This window comes from Loxodonta africana, chromosome 14 (genome assembly GCF_030014295.1).
Source record: "Loxodonta africana isolate mLoxAfr1 chromosome 14, mLoxAfr1.hap2, whole genome shotgun sequence".
NCBI lineage: Eukaryota > Metazoa > Chordata > Mammalia > Proboscidea > Elephantidae > Loxodonta > Loxodonta africana.
Window position 1 is genome coordinate 62,502,558 of NC_087355.1, and position 16,115 is coordinate 62,518,672.

The following is a 16,115-nucleotide window of genomic DNA, read 5'->3' on the forward strand; positions in this document are numbered from 1 at the left end:
TAATTATTATTTTACTATACCTTTACAGGTTTTTTTTTTTACTAATTACATTTAATTTAAAGCAGGAAGTTCTTTAGTATTTTATTTCAATTAAAAAGAAGCGGTTAGTAAATGTTTTTATAGTTTAGTTAAGGTCTCACAACACAATGCTTAAAATTTTTGGTAGTAATCTCATCCTCTTCTAATTTAATCTCATTCTCTTCTAATAGGCTGCCGCCTTGTGGTTTTTGAAAAATACAGTTAACACTGTCCTTAGAATGCCTAAATATGTTGCTCAGATTTTTGTCTGTTTTTCTCTTGCTTGGATAATCCAGATAGTTAATGATTCTTAAGAAGTATCTGGGGATCAGTTTGAACCCTAAACATGACTATGAGAACAAGTGCTTTAGACTATGTGAATTCAAAGCTAACAAATTAAATGGCATTCGATGACAGTAGCCTCTACATGGAGAACTGGTAGTCTCATTATTTAAAGCAACTGTACCTAAAATACGTTGATACAGTATTCTTTCTTATATTCATTCACTACCAATGGCAAATTCTTTCCTACATTTTTTAATTCGATTCAGATAACTGATTTAGAAAACATTGGCATTACTTGACTACTCACTTTATAGAAAAAACTAGTTATAACATTGATGGAAAAATAATCATAAGTATAAGGGAAAATGTCCTCCATGTAACAGGTTTTTTTACAAGATTAGGAAAATAGATTGTGTCTCGTTCATCTTCCAATCTCCTATAGCTCAAATCAGAATATTTTTTATATAGTAGATACTCAACATTATTTTTTAAATTAGAGTGCCTGGTGGATTTGAACTGCCATCTTTTTGGTTAGCAGCTATAGCTGTTAGCCACCATACCACCAGAGTTTCCTAATACTGAAGGACTCTATGGGCAAAAAACTGAAGGATACAGGAAGCATCATAAGAAGATGGAAGGAATAGACAGAGTCACTGTACCCAGAAGACTGGTCCACGTTCAAACATTTCAGGAGGTAGCATATGATCAAGTATCTATGGTAATGAAGGAAGAAGTCCAAGCTGCACTGAAGGCATTGGTGAGAAACAAGGCTCCAGGAATTGACAGGATACTAGTTGAGATGTTTCAACAAATGGATGCAATGCTGGAAGCACTCACTCATTTATGCCAAGAAATTTGGAAGATAGTTACCTGGACAACCAACTGGAAAAGATTCATAGAAGTGGCTATTCCAAAGAGAGGTGATACAACAGAATGTGGAAATTATTGAACAATATCATTAATATCACATGAAAATAAAATTAAGTCAAAGATAATTTAAAAAATTGTTGCAGCAGTACATCAACGGGGAACTGCCAGAAATTCAAGCCAGATTCAGAAGAGGACGTGGAATGAAGGATATCATTGCTGATGTCAGATGGATCTTGGCTAAAGCAGGGAATACCAGAAGGATGTTTACCTGGTTTTTATTGAGTACGTAGGGACATTCCACTGTGTGCATCACAGCAAATTATGGATAACACTGTGAAAAATAAGAATTCCAGAACACTTAATTGTACTCATGAGGAACCTGTACATGGACAAAGAGGCAGTTAATTGAACAGAACAAGGGGATACTGCATGGTATAAAATTAGGAAAAATGTGCCTTGGGGTTGTATCCTTTCACCATGCTTATTCAATCTGTATATGATGAAGAATGCAGCATCAGGACTGGAGGACGATTCATTAACAACCTGTGATATGTAGATGATACAGCCTTGCTTGCTGAAAGTGAAGAGGACTCGAAGCACTTACTGAAGAAAATCAAAGACCACAGCCTTCAGTGTGGATTACACCTCAACCTAAAGAAAACAAAAATCCTCACAACTAGGTCAATAAGCAACATCATGATAAACAGAGAAAATATTAAAGTTGTCAAGGATTTCGTTTTACTTGAATCCACAATCAATGTCCATGGAAGAAGCAGTCCAGAAATCAAGTAATGCATTGCACTGGGCAAATCTACTGCAAAAAAATCTCCTTAAAGTTTTAAAAAGCAAATATGTCAGTTGAGGACTGAGGTGCACCTGACACGAGTCATGGTATTTTTAATTGCTTCATATGCATGTGAACACTGGGCAATGAATAAGGAAGACTGAAAAAGAATTGATGCATTTGAATTATGGCTTTGGTAAAGAATATTGAATACACCATGGATTGCTAGAAGAACAAACAAATCTGTCTTGGAAGAAGTACAGAGGGAATTCTACTTAGACGCGAGGATGGTGAGACTTTGTCACACATACTTTGGACGTGTTACCAGTATAGGTCAGTCCCTGGAGAAGGACATCATGCTTAGTAAAGCAGAGAGTCAGTGGAAAAGATGAAAACTCTCAATGAGATGAATTGGCAGAGAGGCTGCAAAAATAACGTCAAACATAGCAATGATTGTGAGGATGGCACAGGACCAGGCAATGTTTATTTCTGTTGCACGTAGGGTTGCTATGAGTTGGAAGCAACTCCATGGCACCTAACAGCAAAGGCCTATCAAAGATGTTGACTTTTAAGCTTCTAAAATTGCCAGAAGATTTGAATCTACTAGTCATCTCTTTCCCTTAAGAAATGCAGTAAAACTCCATATTCTCTCTTCAGTGCAGTAAGCCACTTTGTAATAATAAAATCTATTATTTAGTGATTGAGCTGTAACTCAATTTCCTTCATTTATTGAGAATAATTAAAAGTTTCTAATCAAAAGAACAGTTTGAAAAAGAATCTAGATAATTGAATAAATAATCTCATTATTTTTAAATGATTCATATTATTTATCTTTTGCAGTTATGCGCTGCATAACATCCATTTGGGCAACACCCAACCACATATATATCCAAGGTCCCATAAGGTTATACAAGCAGTCCCTGGGTTATGAATGTCTGACTTACACACAACCCATAGTTATGAAACAACCCCCGTAAAGCCTATTATATTAAGAATTCAAGGTACATACAATGGTTTGTAATAATGAACAGGTGCTACTTTGTGATACACATCAAAATATTATTGTTATTATAGTAGTAGTATGTTCAAGATGTTTTAGTGTATCTGGAAGTGTTTCTTTAATTTTTTTTAATGCATAGAAAAGTATACTATACACTATGTACTAAGACAAACATTTGACTAACTGACATTAGATATGAACCATACCTAACTGTTCTGATTTACATACAAATTCAACTTAAAGGCAGACTTAGGAATGGAACTTGTTCGTAATCTGAGGACTGCTTGTATAGGATATGGTGTTTGCACAATTTCCAAATCACATAATGTCCTATTACACAGAATATATCATGGATATTAAGCTAATATGACTGTACAAATAAGTGCTCCTTTCAGCATTCAACAATACATTTCAGAAATGCAAAAGTTGTACACAAGGAACTTAAAAATGGTTTCTTCAATTTATATGTGAGTATGACAATATCTGTATTATGAGTAACTATCAAAACATAAGCTGCTTTTTAATTGCCTCACCTACAACAAAGTCAAACTCCTGATGATGATATCCTGCACCTCCCAGGAATGGCCTTGCTTATATAAACAATGTTAGCTCCAGGTGCTCCCTAAAACTTGTTCACCATCCCTACTAAGGTAATCACAAGTCCCCTAATGCATCACTTTCCACAGCTCTGTCTAAACATGAAGCTTCCTCTGATGAAAATATCTATCCCTCATTATCTAATTGTTAAACTCCTGCTATTCCTTAAGATTGATCTCGAGTATCCTGTTCGAGGTCCTCGCTGTACTTCCTAGATGGAACTACTTACTTACTGCTTTTCGTAAACATCTCTATTACTGAATTCATAATACTGTATTAATGCTTTATTTCTGTCTCCCCTTCTAGGCTGTGGTCTCATCAAAAAAGAGACCAGGACATATTTATCTTTGTATTCCCCATGTCAAGTATACCAATTGGCACAGAGTAGGTGTTCAAAATATTAGTTGGTTAAATGAAGCATGAATGAATGAATCTCCTATAGATTTGTTGTGTATTTATATTAAAATTTTACATTTTTTGTATCTGAGGGTTAGAGTAGCAGGAAAGTAAATACATCACTGTAAAACCAAAAAAAAAAAAAAAAAAAGTTAAAAATCAATGAACCAGTATTTATTTAATATATGCTTATACTTGTTTTTTGTTTTGTTTTGTTTTGTTTTTTATACTTGTAGAAAACACTGCAGCCTCTGTTCTTTCCCACAGGGAGTTTCTCTTCTATCAGAACTTCCAGTTCAGGTAATGATATTACAATGGGAACTAAGAAGCCAGGACAAAGTGATATTGAGGAGGTAATCTTCAGTAGGGTACCTCCAGGAAGCAGAGGCAAGCAGCACATCATTAAAAAGTGCTTACAGACCTACATTCTAAACCTTTTATAAACATTAGCATCAGTATAGGTATACTGATGGTATTGACATATGCCAATGTTATTTATATATATTTTATCTTCTACTTCCAATTATTGAGCCCATGCATTCATTCATTTAACAAATGTACTCTGAGTGCCTAATAAGTTCAGTGCTAGAGAAACAATGACAAACTAAATGGACATGGTCCTGTCTTCATGACAGGTGCTGACTTTCTGGAGCTTATATTATATAAGAGAATGGTTAAACCCATAATTACCCACATAGTCACCTAATTATGCCTGTCATAGTTTTATATAGGGAAAAAAATAATGTTGCAGGAATATATTTAACTAAGTACCTAATTTGTTTTGTGTCTAAAATTATCGTAAGGAGTTGGGAAACAAATACGTGTTTCCTACCCATAAATTAGAAGATCACTGAAAAAGAGGGAGACCTTCAATGAGATCAATTGATACAATGGCTGCAACAATCGGCTCAAACACAGCAACAATTATGAGAATGCTGTAGGACCAGGCAATGTGCATTCTGCTGTATGAAGGTTGCTAGCGTTGAAGCCAACTGGATACAAGTAACAATAACATCCAAGAAGAAAAACCACTTACTCCAATTCCAATTTCAAAATTTCTACAAGAGCCAATTCCTTCTTCCACATTTTGAAAATACTTATAACTCTGCTAAAAATCATTAGAACTATATACATATAATTTGTAATTGAATAAAAGAAACATTTCAAAACCTTAAGAAAGTAAGACTGAATATTCCTATTTGGAAAGTCACTGTAATTTCTATATTCAGCAAAGTAATTTTTAAAAGAAATACAAGCTTGTTTTTAACTTCCTGAATAGCACATATTATTTTTACCTGTGTATTCAAGATGAAATCCTGCAGCGGAAACACTGATATCTGATTGAAAATTTAAATACAGATTGTTAGATGTACTGTTCAGAAGATGGGGTATTGTTGTTCCTGAAATGATAAATGAAATGTAGGTCAATGATCACTATACAGTAAATATTATAGTGAAATTCAATATGTTACCTACTAACTAGCCAATAGATTATGATTAAATTAGTATCGGTGGAGCTGTATTTCAATAATTTTTAATTTAAATAGTTCTTTGACATTCCTCTTTCATTTTGCTTTTCCTATTTCCTAAGAGGTAGATGTTCGAGATCATGTTAGACTGCTTCCTAAAAGTAGGTAGGACCAAAGACAGCTGGCAAAATTCAGCTTACTAAATTTTACAGGTCCCCTAAAATAAACATTTTTAATTTCATACGGATTTCAATTTTCCACGCATGAGCTAATAATAAACTTAATTTTGACATCTGCATGTGTTTTTATGGTACAGTAATGTAAGACTTTGTATGGGTTCAGATAACATAGTCATTTATTACCCCTAGGAGCTCAGGTGGTGCAGTAGTTAAAGTTCTCAGCTGCTAACCAAAGGCTTGGCAATTTGAACTCTCCAGCTGTTCCACTAAAGAAAGATGTGGCAGACTGCTCCTGTAAAGATTACTGTCTTGGAAACCAGATGGGGCAGTTCTACACTATCCTATAGGGTTACTATAAGTAGGAACTAACACGACAGCAATGGGTGCATGGTTGTGTTAACAGTGATTATATATATTTTTAATATATGTTCTTCTATACTACATCAAAGGAGCCCTGGTGGTGCAGTGGTTAAGCACTTCACTGCTAACCAAAAGGTTGGCAGTTTGAAACCTTCATCAGCACCTTGCTCCTCGGGAGAAAGATATGGCAATCTGCTTCTGTAAAGATTACAGCCTTGGAAACCCTATGGGGCAGTTCTATTCTGTCCTATAGGGTCACTAGGAGTCAGAACCAACTCAATGGCAATGGGTTTTTTATACCACATCAAGAATCTTAATGTCTCTCATACTCAGACAACAAAGCTGGTAGGTGGCTTTCAAAAAAGCCCAATGGTGTTAGCCTTGTCGCTCAGGAAATGAGTCATAATGGTGTTCTTCTGCACTTCTGCACTCCTTGTCGCTCAGGAAATGCGTCATAATGGTGTTCTTCTGCACTTCTGGAGTGCATCAATGTTAGTTTATTCAATTACTGAGCTAGGACATATGAAATATTTGCTTGAGCTAAGTACTTTTTGTCTATTTAACATTGAGCAAAGTAATAGTTCAAAATCCTTTAGATTATAACTTCAGCAGTTTCAAAAGACAGGCATAAAAATAACTGCCATTTCTTCCATGTTTTAAGATAATATTCAACAAGCTCACTAAAGTGTTGCATTGTTTTTCAGCAACTAGTTACTTCACAGTTGCTTTTCGCAACCTTGTGGACTTTAACCATTGATGGCTTCTATAAAAGAAATCGGAAATAATTCATTACAGAACACACATTTGCTTCTTTTCTGACCTTGCTCTCTATCCATTGTGTCTTAACTGCGATCAGTCAATACAGAGGTAAACAAAACTGAAGAGGTGGCTGGACCTGCCTTGAGTCTCTAGGATGACCTTCGTGATTAAGAGTTCTGGCTCTGGAGTCACACCAGCTGGATCCCAATCCCATTCTGGCATTATTAGCCCTACAAACTGGACAACCTAATCTCTCTAAGCCTCAACTACCTCACAGGACTGCTAGAAAGATCAAATGAAGAAATATGTTTCAGATGTTTAACTCAGCACCTGGTGCAGAGCCAGCAATCAGTAATCAATAGCTGTTATTTACCAATTTTATTATCTTCATTGTCATATTTATTAAGAAAGTGCTACACCTAACCTATTATAAACAAAAGTGTACTCAATATTTTAGAAGATTTTTCAAGAAGATTTCTACCTAAATGTGATAAAGTATTTTTTATGCCTAAGCCAAATTACTCCTGCTCTAGATTTCTTCTTTCCTTTCTTCATTGGCCATGCTGAAAAATTAGTTATCAGATTTTAAAGCTATTCAAACTTATTTTTGTTAAAATGTATATATTAAAATTTTAGTCAGTTCATATTTCTAGAGTTTAAAAATTATAGTAGTAAAAATAAACAAATTATAACTCTATTTTGCCTTCTTATATATAAATTTTTATTTTGTTGTTGAGAATTTATACACCAAAACATACACCAATTTAGATGTTTTTACATGTACCATTTGGTGACACTGATTGCATTCGTTGAGTTGTGCAACTATTCTCACCCTCTTTTCTGAGTTGTTCCTCCCCATTAACATAAATTCACTGCCCCCTAAGATTCCTCTCTAATCTTTAAGTTGCTGTTATCATTTTGATCCCATATAGATAGTTTCTAAAAAAGCATAATGCTCAAGGAAGGTTTTTTTTTTTTTTTGTATTGTGCTATTTTTTTATGGTGAAAGTTCACTAAGCAAAATAGTTTCTCATTAAATAATATATGAATTGTTTTGTGACATTGGTTGCAATCTTCCCTATGGGTCAACCTTTTCCCCTTCTCCAGCCCAGGCTCCCTGTTTCCATTCATCCTGTTTTCCTGTCCATTCCCACCTCCTTATCTTTGCTTTTGGGCAGACACTTCCGTTTGGCCTCATTTACATGATTGAGCTAAGAAGCACATTCCTCACTGGTGTTATTGTTTGTTTTATAGACCTGCGTAATGTTTGGCTGAAGGGTGAACTTTGGGATCTATTTTGCCTTCTGTATACTGAAGGAAGCTTTTAGATTATTGCATAAATTACCTTTAAAAAACTGAACAAAATTAAAAGAAGAGAAAAAATAAAATACCTTGTTGCTTGAAGAAACCAAACTATTTTATTTTGTGTTTCCTTCTGGCCTTGTTTTTATATGTATATCTTAATTTTATGTAATGATATTCATTTCACGGAAATAATTTTGTATTCTATTTACTCTGCCTACATAGTACCTTGTAGCATTACCATGCTGCTACATATCAAAAAACCCATTGCCATCCAGTCTACTCCATAGAGACCCTATAGCACAGAGTAGAACTGGCCCACAGGGTTTCTAAGGAGCAGCTAGTGGATTCGAACTCCTGACTTTTTTTGTTAGCATCCAAGCTCTTAACCAGTACATCACCAGGTCTCCAACAGTCTCTACAAGTATTTTAATGACCACATAACATTCCACTGAGTGGGTATATCATATTACCAAGCTCTATCTATTCTTATTGTTGAAATTTTAAGTAATGTTGAATTTTTAACTTTTGTTAACTTTTTTTAAGGAAAAGGAATTCATACTATTTATGAACCTTAGCTCAGATGAAAATATTAGCATTAACCTAACAGCATCAAGAAAAATTATAGAAACATAGCAAGAATACAGTAAGGTTTTTAATAGCAATTTCAGTATTATCTTTAAAGACTTTTACACCTGTAGCCTTGTAATTTAGTTCATTGTATATAATTTATAAAAGCAAACTAAAACTGCCAAATCAGAGTTCTGGGGAGTTCCCTTTTGAAAAGAGATTTTATATACCTATTACATCTATATTATAATTAAGCTCAACTCTTTTATTTACCTGAATAACTTCCAAGTCTTGGAGCATTGTTGTCACCCCCATCATAAAAGTCCAGAGAATCCCAGTTATGTTCTGTAGCAAAACTGACAACTTGCACCTGTGAAATAATAATTGCTGGTTAGAACGCATATCTACATTTCTAAGTATATGAATGTGCTGCAGTCTAGTTAACCCCCAGGAAGAGAGAGCTCCGATCCTGGATCACATCACTGCGGTACTTCATAGACGAGTTTTAATGGAACTGATCTTTGGCATTTTGGCACTAGCCTACATGGGCTGATTTTTATAAGAAAAGCTTACAAACACTAAGCAGTATTTTCTACAGGGATAACCTTGAGAGTGTCTGTCACTACCACATTCTCTTGAGAGTGTCTTTGTCATTATCACATTCTCTTTAGGGAAAGCTTTGGGTTAATCTTTAATGACTCAGTGCCAGGAATTCCAATGCATATTCCAAACAACTGTGAACTTTGATGTTTTGAAGTATTATATTCTTGTCAAACATTGAGTTTTCTTATTTGAGAAATAATCATTTCCAGCCTATTGAAAAAAAATCAGATTTGTGATACATGAGCATATAGGATCCTATACAATATGATTTTTGAACTAGGTAAAAATATATTTTATTTTCCTTTTCTTGCATTATCCTTTGCTCGATTTCTTCTCTCCCTTTTTTGTAAAAAAGTAACATTATTATTCTCTATGTACTTTTTAATATGGCTCAATACAGTTGACTTAAAATGATACTTTGTAACCATTTCAGACTCATCTTTTAAAAGTATTTTTTTATGAATAAAGTTGTAATAACTGAATCACTGTGATGTTGAGAAGGCAAATGCTGGAGTATTCTAATCATATCTGTTAAATTTTATTTAAAGAAAGAGGCATGTGTTACTTCATTGCACATCACTTGGCACAGCTTGTGTTTTTCCAGGACCCTCACAACTTCAGATATTATCTATTTTATTCTTTGTTTATTAAATATTCTGTAATTCTGGTGAAGGGAAAAGGACAGTTTTTTTTTTTTTTTAATACTATTTATTTGTTTGGATAAAATCTGTTAATAATGTAAGCACTCATTCACTAAATAATTATAATAATTGCATTCATTAAAAATTTCTCATCCAAAAAAAGTATCCATCATCATTCTTTCATTCAGGCAAGTGCCGATCTTCCAAGGTGGAGTGCCACATGGCAACAGATCCCCCGCCTGTGTGACTGGCATTAGACCCAGTGGCCATGTTCCAGAGCAGGAAAAAGAAAAAAACCAAGGCTGTATGTTTTCAATGTAATCACCATGTCCTTAAACAATTATCAGCTTTTTTCATCATATCTAATCTTTCTTCCCCTTTAGTTCAAAGAAAGAAAGGATCACATTCAGCTAAAGAAAAATGTAGGGATTTATGTAAAAGTTGACACTGGGTTAAGTTTAAAATATGGAGAGGTTTTCTACTGAAATAAATTATTGAATGAGTAAAGATAGAGAGAAGGCAAACCATGAACTGGGCTTAGTGAGCCATTGGTAATCCAATTTAGTTGCAATGGAAGATATTTATATGAGGGAAAAAAATGCATGTAAAGTTAGAAGAAAGTGTAAAAAAATTAGAAAGAGTAGAGCTTAGTGAATAAATAAAAGAGAGTTTTGAGTCAAGAGAGCTGGTTTGTAACTTCTTGGCTCCTTTTACCGTTAGTGTGTGACCCTAGGAAAATTGTTAACTTTTCTATGCCTTAGATTACTTACATAAATTGCTGGAATAATAGAATCTAATTAGTGGACCTGTTGTAAGGATTAAATTTGTTAACATGTGTATGAAGGACTTAGAATTGTACTCAGCCTGTATTAAGGACTCAGTGAATTTTAGCAAAGAGAGATTGAAAGAGAGAGAGAATAGAAAGAATGAACACGAGCATAATAATTATGCAGTTGAGGAGTATTTCACTGAAGGGCTTAGAAGGGGAAAAACCATAATCAGAACTTTAAGTACAGCAATGAATTGGGTGCAAAAAATAGAAGGGAAAAGACAGTTTTGAAGTCTATTATAGTAGCCCCTGTCAGAAGCAACAAAAGACTAAATGAGGTTGGCAGCAGATAAGAGAAGAAAGGAGGACAGTTCTGGATTGAATTGTGTCTCCCAAATACATGTGTTGTAAATTCTAACCCCTATACCTGTGGTTATAATCCTTTTAGGGAACGAGTTTTCTTTGTTATGTTAAGAACAGTGTAGGGTGTATTTTAAGCCAATAACCTATGAGATAGAAAAAAGCAGATTAGGCATTGAGAAGCAAGCAGATGGGGGTTGACAGATGCCACACCACATCAGGATCACCAGAGGACCAAGGATCAGGAGCTGCCTCCAGAGCCATCCCAGAGAGCCGGTGCCTAAGCTGTGAGAACATAAATCTCTGTTTGCTAAAGCCACCCACTTGTGGCATTGCTGCTACAGCAGCACTAGAATACGAAAAGGACCCAGATATGACACAAGTTGTTATGGGGTACGTTACAAGATTTTGTGTGATTTGAATAAAAGAGGAAGTACGAGTGAAGATTTAATAATAACTTATCTTTTTTTCCTGAGTCATTAAAAGTACAGAGGTGGCAAGAACAAAATTACAGACATCTCCAGGAAAAGCTACTCCCAGGGTAGAGGTATGTGCAATAGGCTTAATAATGGCCCCTGGAACCTGTAAATGTTACTTTTTATGGAAAAAATCTCTTTGAAAAAGTGATTAAGGTTATTGAGACAGGGAGATTATTCTAGATTATGCAGGTGGACCCTAGATGCAGTTACAAGTGTCTTCGTAAGAGACAGACAGAGGACTATTTAACAAAGATAAAAGGGAAAAAAGCAAAGTAATCACACACGCAGAGATTGGGGGAATGTGGCCACAAATCAAGGCATTCCTGGAGCTACTTGAATCTTCAATAAGCAAAGAACGAATTCTCCCCTAAAGCCTCCAGAAAGCCCAGCCCTTCCAACACCTTGATTTTGGTACAATGAAACTGATTTCAGATATCTGGCCTCAGAAACTATGAGAGGATAAACTTCCGTTGTTTCAAACTGCCAATTTTGTGGTAATTTGTTATAGCATCTACAGGAAACGAAGGCAATATGCCACTAGGATTCTGGGCAAATTGTGAATGTGGTCTTGGTGTAATAAACGCATTGAGGGTGTAGAAGCACATAATGACCAAGTGGGATACTACAGGAGGTCCCCAAAAACGACTCTGGACCCACTGTGACAATAGCCAAATGAGAGTCAACAAATAAAAGATATTTAAAAAGCAGCTACTAACTCAACCTTCAGAGTTTGTATTTGATGAAGCTGTCCATCATGGCAATAGGCTAGCTTACTGAGGAATACATTTCTAATTGTTAGACCAGTAGTACAGACATACAAATGCCATTTTGCTTTATTTAGAAGATTATAATAACTCATGGTGATCATTCTACAAATTAATCTAATTATGTAACCAATATTACTTTCCATGATTCCTCACATAAAGATTGCTCTTTGCTTGAAAATTATCACTGTTATTATTGAATTTGGCTCCACTGGAATTTTCTCTCCCATACCCTTTGCTAAAAATAGTAATAAAAAAAATGAATCCACACCTCCCAACAAACTTCTCACTTCATATTAATGCAACAAATATGTCTATCTCTTGATGTTATTTCTGAAGAATGTGCAATCATTATATATTATTTGTAATTGTTTCAGCATTCCAAATATTTCTTCTCCTTTTTCCAACATTCACTACCTCATTTCATCTCATATATGATTTATTGATTCACACACATATTCAGCACAACAGAGTCAAATAAAATAACCATTGCTTTAAACCTGGTGTACTATGCAGGTAGGTGTATCTTGTCATTTAAAGATAAATATAACTTTTAGATGAAGTTGGTTCAATTTCAAGTATACAGCTGTGTTCTAGTAATATCTCTAAGGTTAGCATTCATGTAAAGTGTTAATTAGAAAAAAAAGTGTTCAGTAGTCTTTTAGTCCAACATGCTTCATACCCTCTTAGTTACTAAATGCTCTGCTAAACTTATATATATACATATTTTTCTAAATTGCAATTGTGAAACAAAGCACTTCCTTGGTGAAAGATTTCACTGTGTCATTGATATAAGTGTCTGGTTTTGAAGAATATTTGCATGGGACAAGTAATATACGACGTAGCTTTTTTTTTTTTTTTTTTTCCAGGTAACTTATAAGTTCATCGTGCTGTGGTAACTCCACAAAACAGTCAAAACTCCACTGATCCTGCTGGTACTTATTGATTCATTTGAAAAATATTTACTGGGCATGTACTGTCAGGCACTGTGCTAGCTGCCAGAACAGACTAGGTTACTGCCCTCAGGAGCTCACAGGTAATTAAGTAAAGAATAAGAGTACAGTGTGGTAGATATTATAAGGAAATGACAGGGAGCTGGGGGAGCATATAGCAAGGAGACTTAACCTTGTTTTATTCATGGAAATTCTTCTACAGAATTGTAATTAAGTTGAGACAGAAATGATGAGTAAGAATAGCTAAATGAAGGTGGGTCAAGGAGAGTGTTGCAGGCAGAGGGAACAGTATGCACAAAGGTTCAGAGATGACAGAGAGTCAAGCTTTTGTAAAGAACTGAAATACATGGATAGAAGAGGCAAGAAATGAGAGCAGAGCACATAGGCATAATCAGCTGTGTCAAGGAATTAAGGAGGTAGGGGACAATTGAGGGATTTGACAGTATTATATTTTTATTTTTCAGAAGGTTACTCTGCCTTATGGGAAATGGATTAGAAAAGAATAAGAACCTGGAACAATCATAATGGCCACCTAGATTTGGGTGGTGAAAGTGTAAATGGAGAGAAATAGACTTACTTGAGAGATACGTGGAAGAAAGACTTGATATATTTTGTTGTATCAAGTAAGAGCCAGAAGAAAATTATCAAGATTTCTTGCTTGTGCAAATAAATAGATGAGGGGAGCATTCTGAGACAAAAAGCATTAGAGGAAAGCTCACAGTTTAGAGGAAAAATCATGAAGTCAATTTGGACAAGCTGAATTTGAGATCCTAGCAAGTAGAGGGTCAGCAAAAAAGAAAACCCTCAAGGAGGTAGACTGACACAGTGGTTGCAACAATGGGCTCAAACAAAGCAATGATTGTAAGGATGGTGTAGGACCAGGCAGTGTTTTGTTCTGTTGTACGCTGAGTCACTATGAGTCGGAACTGACTCAGTGGTATCTAACACAACAGCAAGAAGTTCAGCTGAAAGTTTCCAATACTGTTATGTATCTCAAGTTTCTAAAGGAAAATCCTATGAATCAACTGGAAAAATAATCAATTTATTTTCATGAAAGATATAAATACCTTACATAGATTAAATAAAAAATCAGCAGTAAAATGCCATCAATTTATTCAGAATAATCTCATAAAACAGTATTTGGAAAATTCCTCCCCCCAAATGACCAAAATTAAATAATGTGGAAAACACTGTTGATTGCCTATGGAAGAGCATCTGTCTTCCTTGCTAACAGAGACCTGATTTTGTTCAATTAAATGCAAACCATGCACTTCAGGGGAGGCTGAACCCCTCACCAGCTCAAGGTTGTTAATCTTGATTCGTTTAAGCCAAATCATACTAAATCTTTTCCTATCCCCTGTGTTTTGTCGAGGAATGAATATGATTGCAATTTTGGACAATAACACATAAGGGAAAGTCTGCTGGCAGGCACCTGGAAAAGTTTTCTTAACTATGAAAAGGTGCATCGGATAGGGGTACTCCATTTTGGCCATTGTCTATTGCAATGTAAGGCTATTATGCCTGAAACTGTTGTAACCATCTGAAAGCCACAACGACTGGAGCCAACATGCTGATGACAGAAGAGCAGAGAGATGGAAATAACCTGAGTCAGGAATCACACAACTGAACCTCTGAGACAAGTAACTGTAGACTCGTCTTACCTCAGGACTCTGTTTTGTGGAGTGATGCATTTTTCTTATTGCTTATGACATCTTGATTTGGGCATTCTATCACTTGCAGGTTAAAAAAACAAACTCGTAATAAATATCTTTCTAGTAATAAATTCAATTATTTCAGTCAAAAATGCTTGCTAAACATCAGAAATAACACTCACTCTGTCATCTCTGAAAAGATTGACCTCAAACATACAAATGTAGAGCAGAAAATTTTAAATATCCTTACCTGAATGCCAGCTCCCTCTGGCACTGTGATCTTCCATACACAATTCAGATTGTTGTCATAAGGCTCAGGGTATCCAGGAGACAAAATAGTACCTTTGCGCTTAGTTAAAATTCCACCACAGGGCACTAAAATTAAAGGAATCCAAGAGAGGGAGTTAATTTTAATGCAAAGGATTAAAATAAGAAAAAAAAAAAAAGCAGAGATAGCACCTTAGAGATACACTAGACTTTCAAACACAGCTAATAATACTGTTTTTTTTTTTTTTAATTTTTATTAAGCTTCAAGTGAACATTTACCATTCCAATCAGTCTGTCACATGTAGGTTTACATACATCTTACTCCCTTCTCCCACTTGCTCTTCCCCTATTGAGTCAGCCCTTACAGTCTCTCGTTTCCTGCCAATTTTACCTTCTTCCCTCTCTCTCTATCTTCCCATCCCCCCTCCAGTCAAGAGTTGCCAACACACTCTCCTGTGTCCACCTGATTTAATTAGCTCACTCTTCATCAGTATCTCTCTCCCCCCCACTGACCAGTCCTTTTCATGCCTGATGATTTGTCTTCGGGGATGGTTCCTGTCCTGTGCCATCAGAAGTTCTGGGGAGCATTGTCTCTGGGATTCCTCTAGTCGCAATCATACCATTAGGTGTGGTCTTTTAATGAGAATTTGGGGTCTGCATCCCATTGGTCTCCTGCTCCCTCAGGAGTTGTCTGTTGTGTTCCCTGACAGGGCAGACATCGATTGTGGCCGGGCACCAACTAGTTCTTCTGGTCTCAGGATATTGTAGGTCTCTGGTTCAAGTGGCCCTTTCTGTCTCTTGGGTTCTTAGTTGTCGTGTGACCTTGGTGTTCTTCCTTTGCCTTTGCTCCCGGTGGGTTGAGACAAATTAATGTATTTTAGATGGCTGCTTGTTGGCATTTAGGACCCCAGGTGCCACAATTCAAAGTGGGATGCAGAGTGTTTTCATAATAGAATTGTTTTGCCCATTGATTTAGAAGTCCTCTCAAACCAAGTTCCCCAGACCCCAGCCCCTGCTTCGCTATCCTTTGAAGCTTTC

At 35.7% G+C, this 16,115-nt stretch overlaps 1 protein-coding gene across 3 annotated transcripts in view; it reads right to left on the reverse strand.

Moving 5' to 3' along the window:
• The window catches only part of CSMD3 (CUB and Sushi multiple domains 3), a 1,388,861-nt gene that overhangs the window by 163,261 nt on the left and 1,209,485 nt on the right, over positions 1–16,115 (reverse strand). For all 3 annotated transcript variants that reach the window (XM_064268007.1, XM_003408442.3, XM_003408441.3), the window contains 3 exons: positions 15,061–15,185; positions 8,863–8,959; positions 5,246–5,350 (listed from right to left, as the gene is read on the reverse strand). In XM_064268007.1, the coding sequence (XP_064124077.1) occupies positions 5,246–5,350; positions 8,863–8,959; positions 15,061–15,185 (327 nt within the window). The remainder of the gene's footprint in view (positions 1–5,245; positions 5,351–8,862; positions 8,960–15,060; positions 15,186–16,115) is intronic.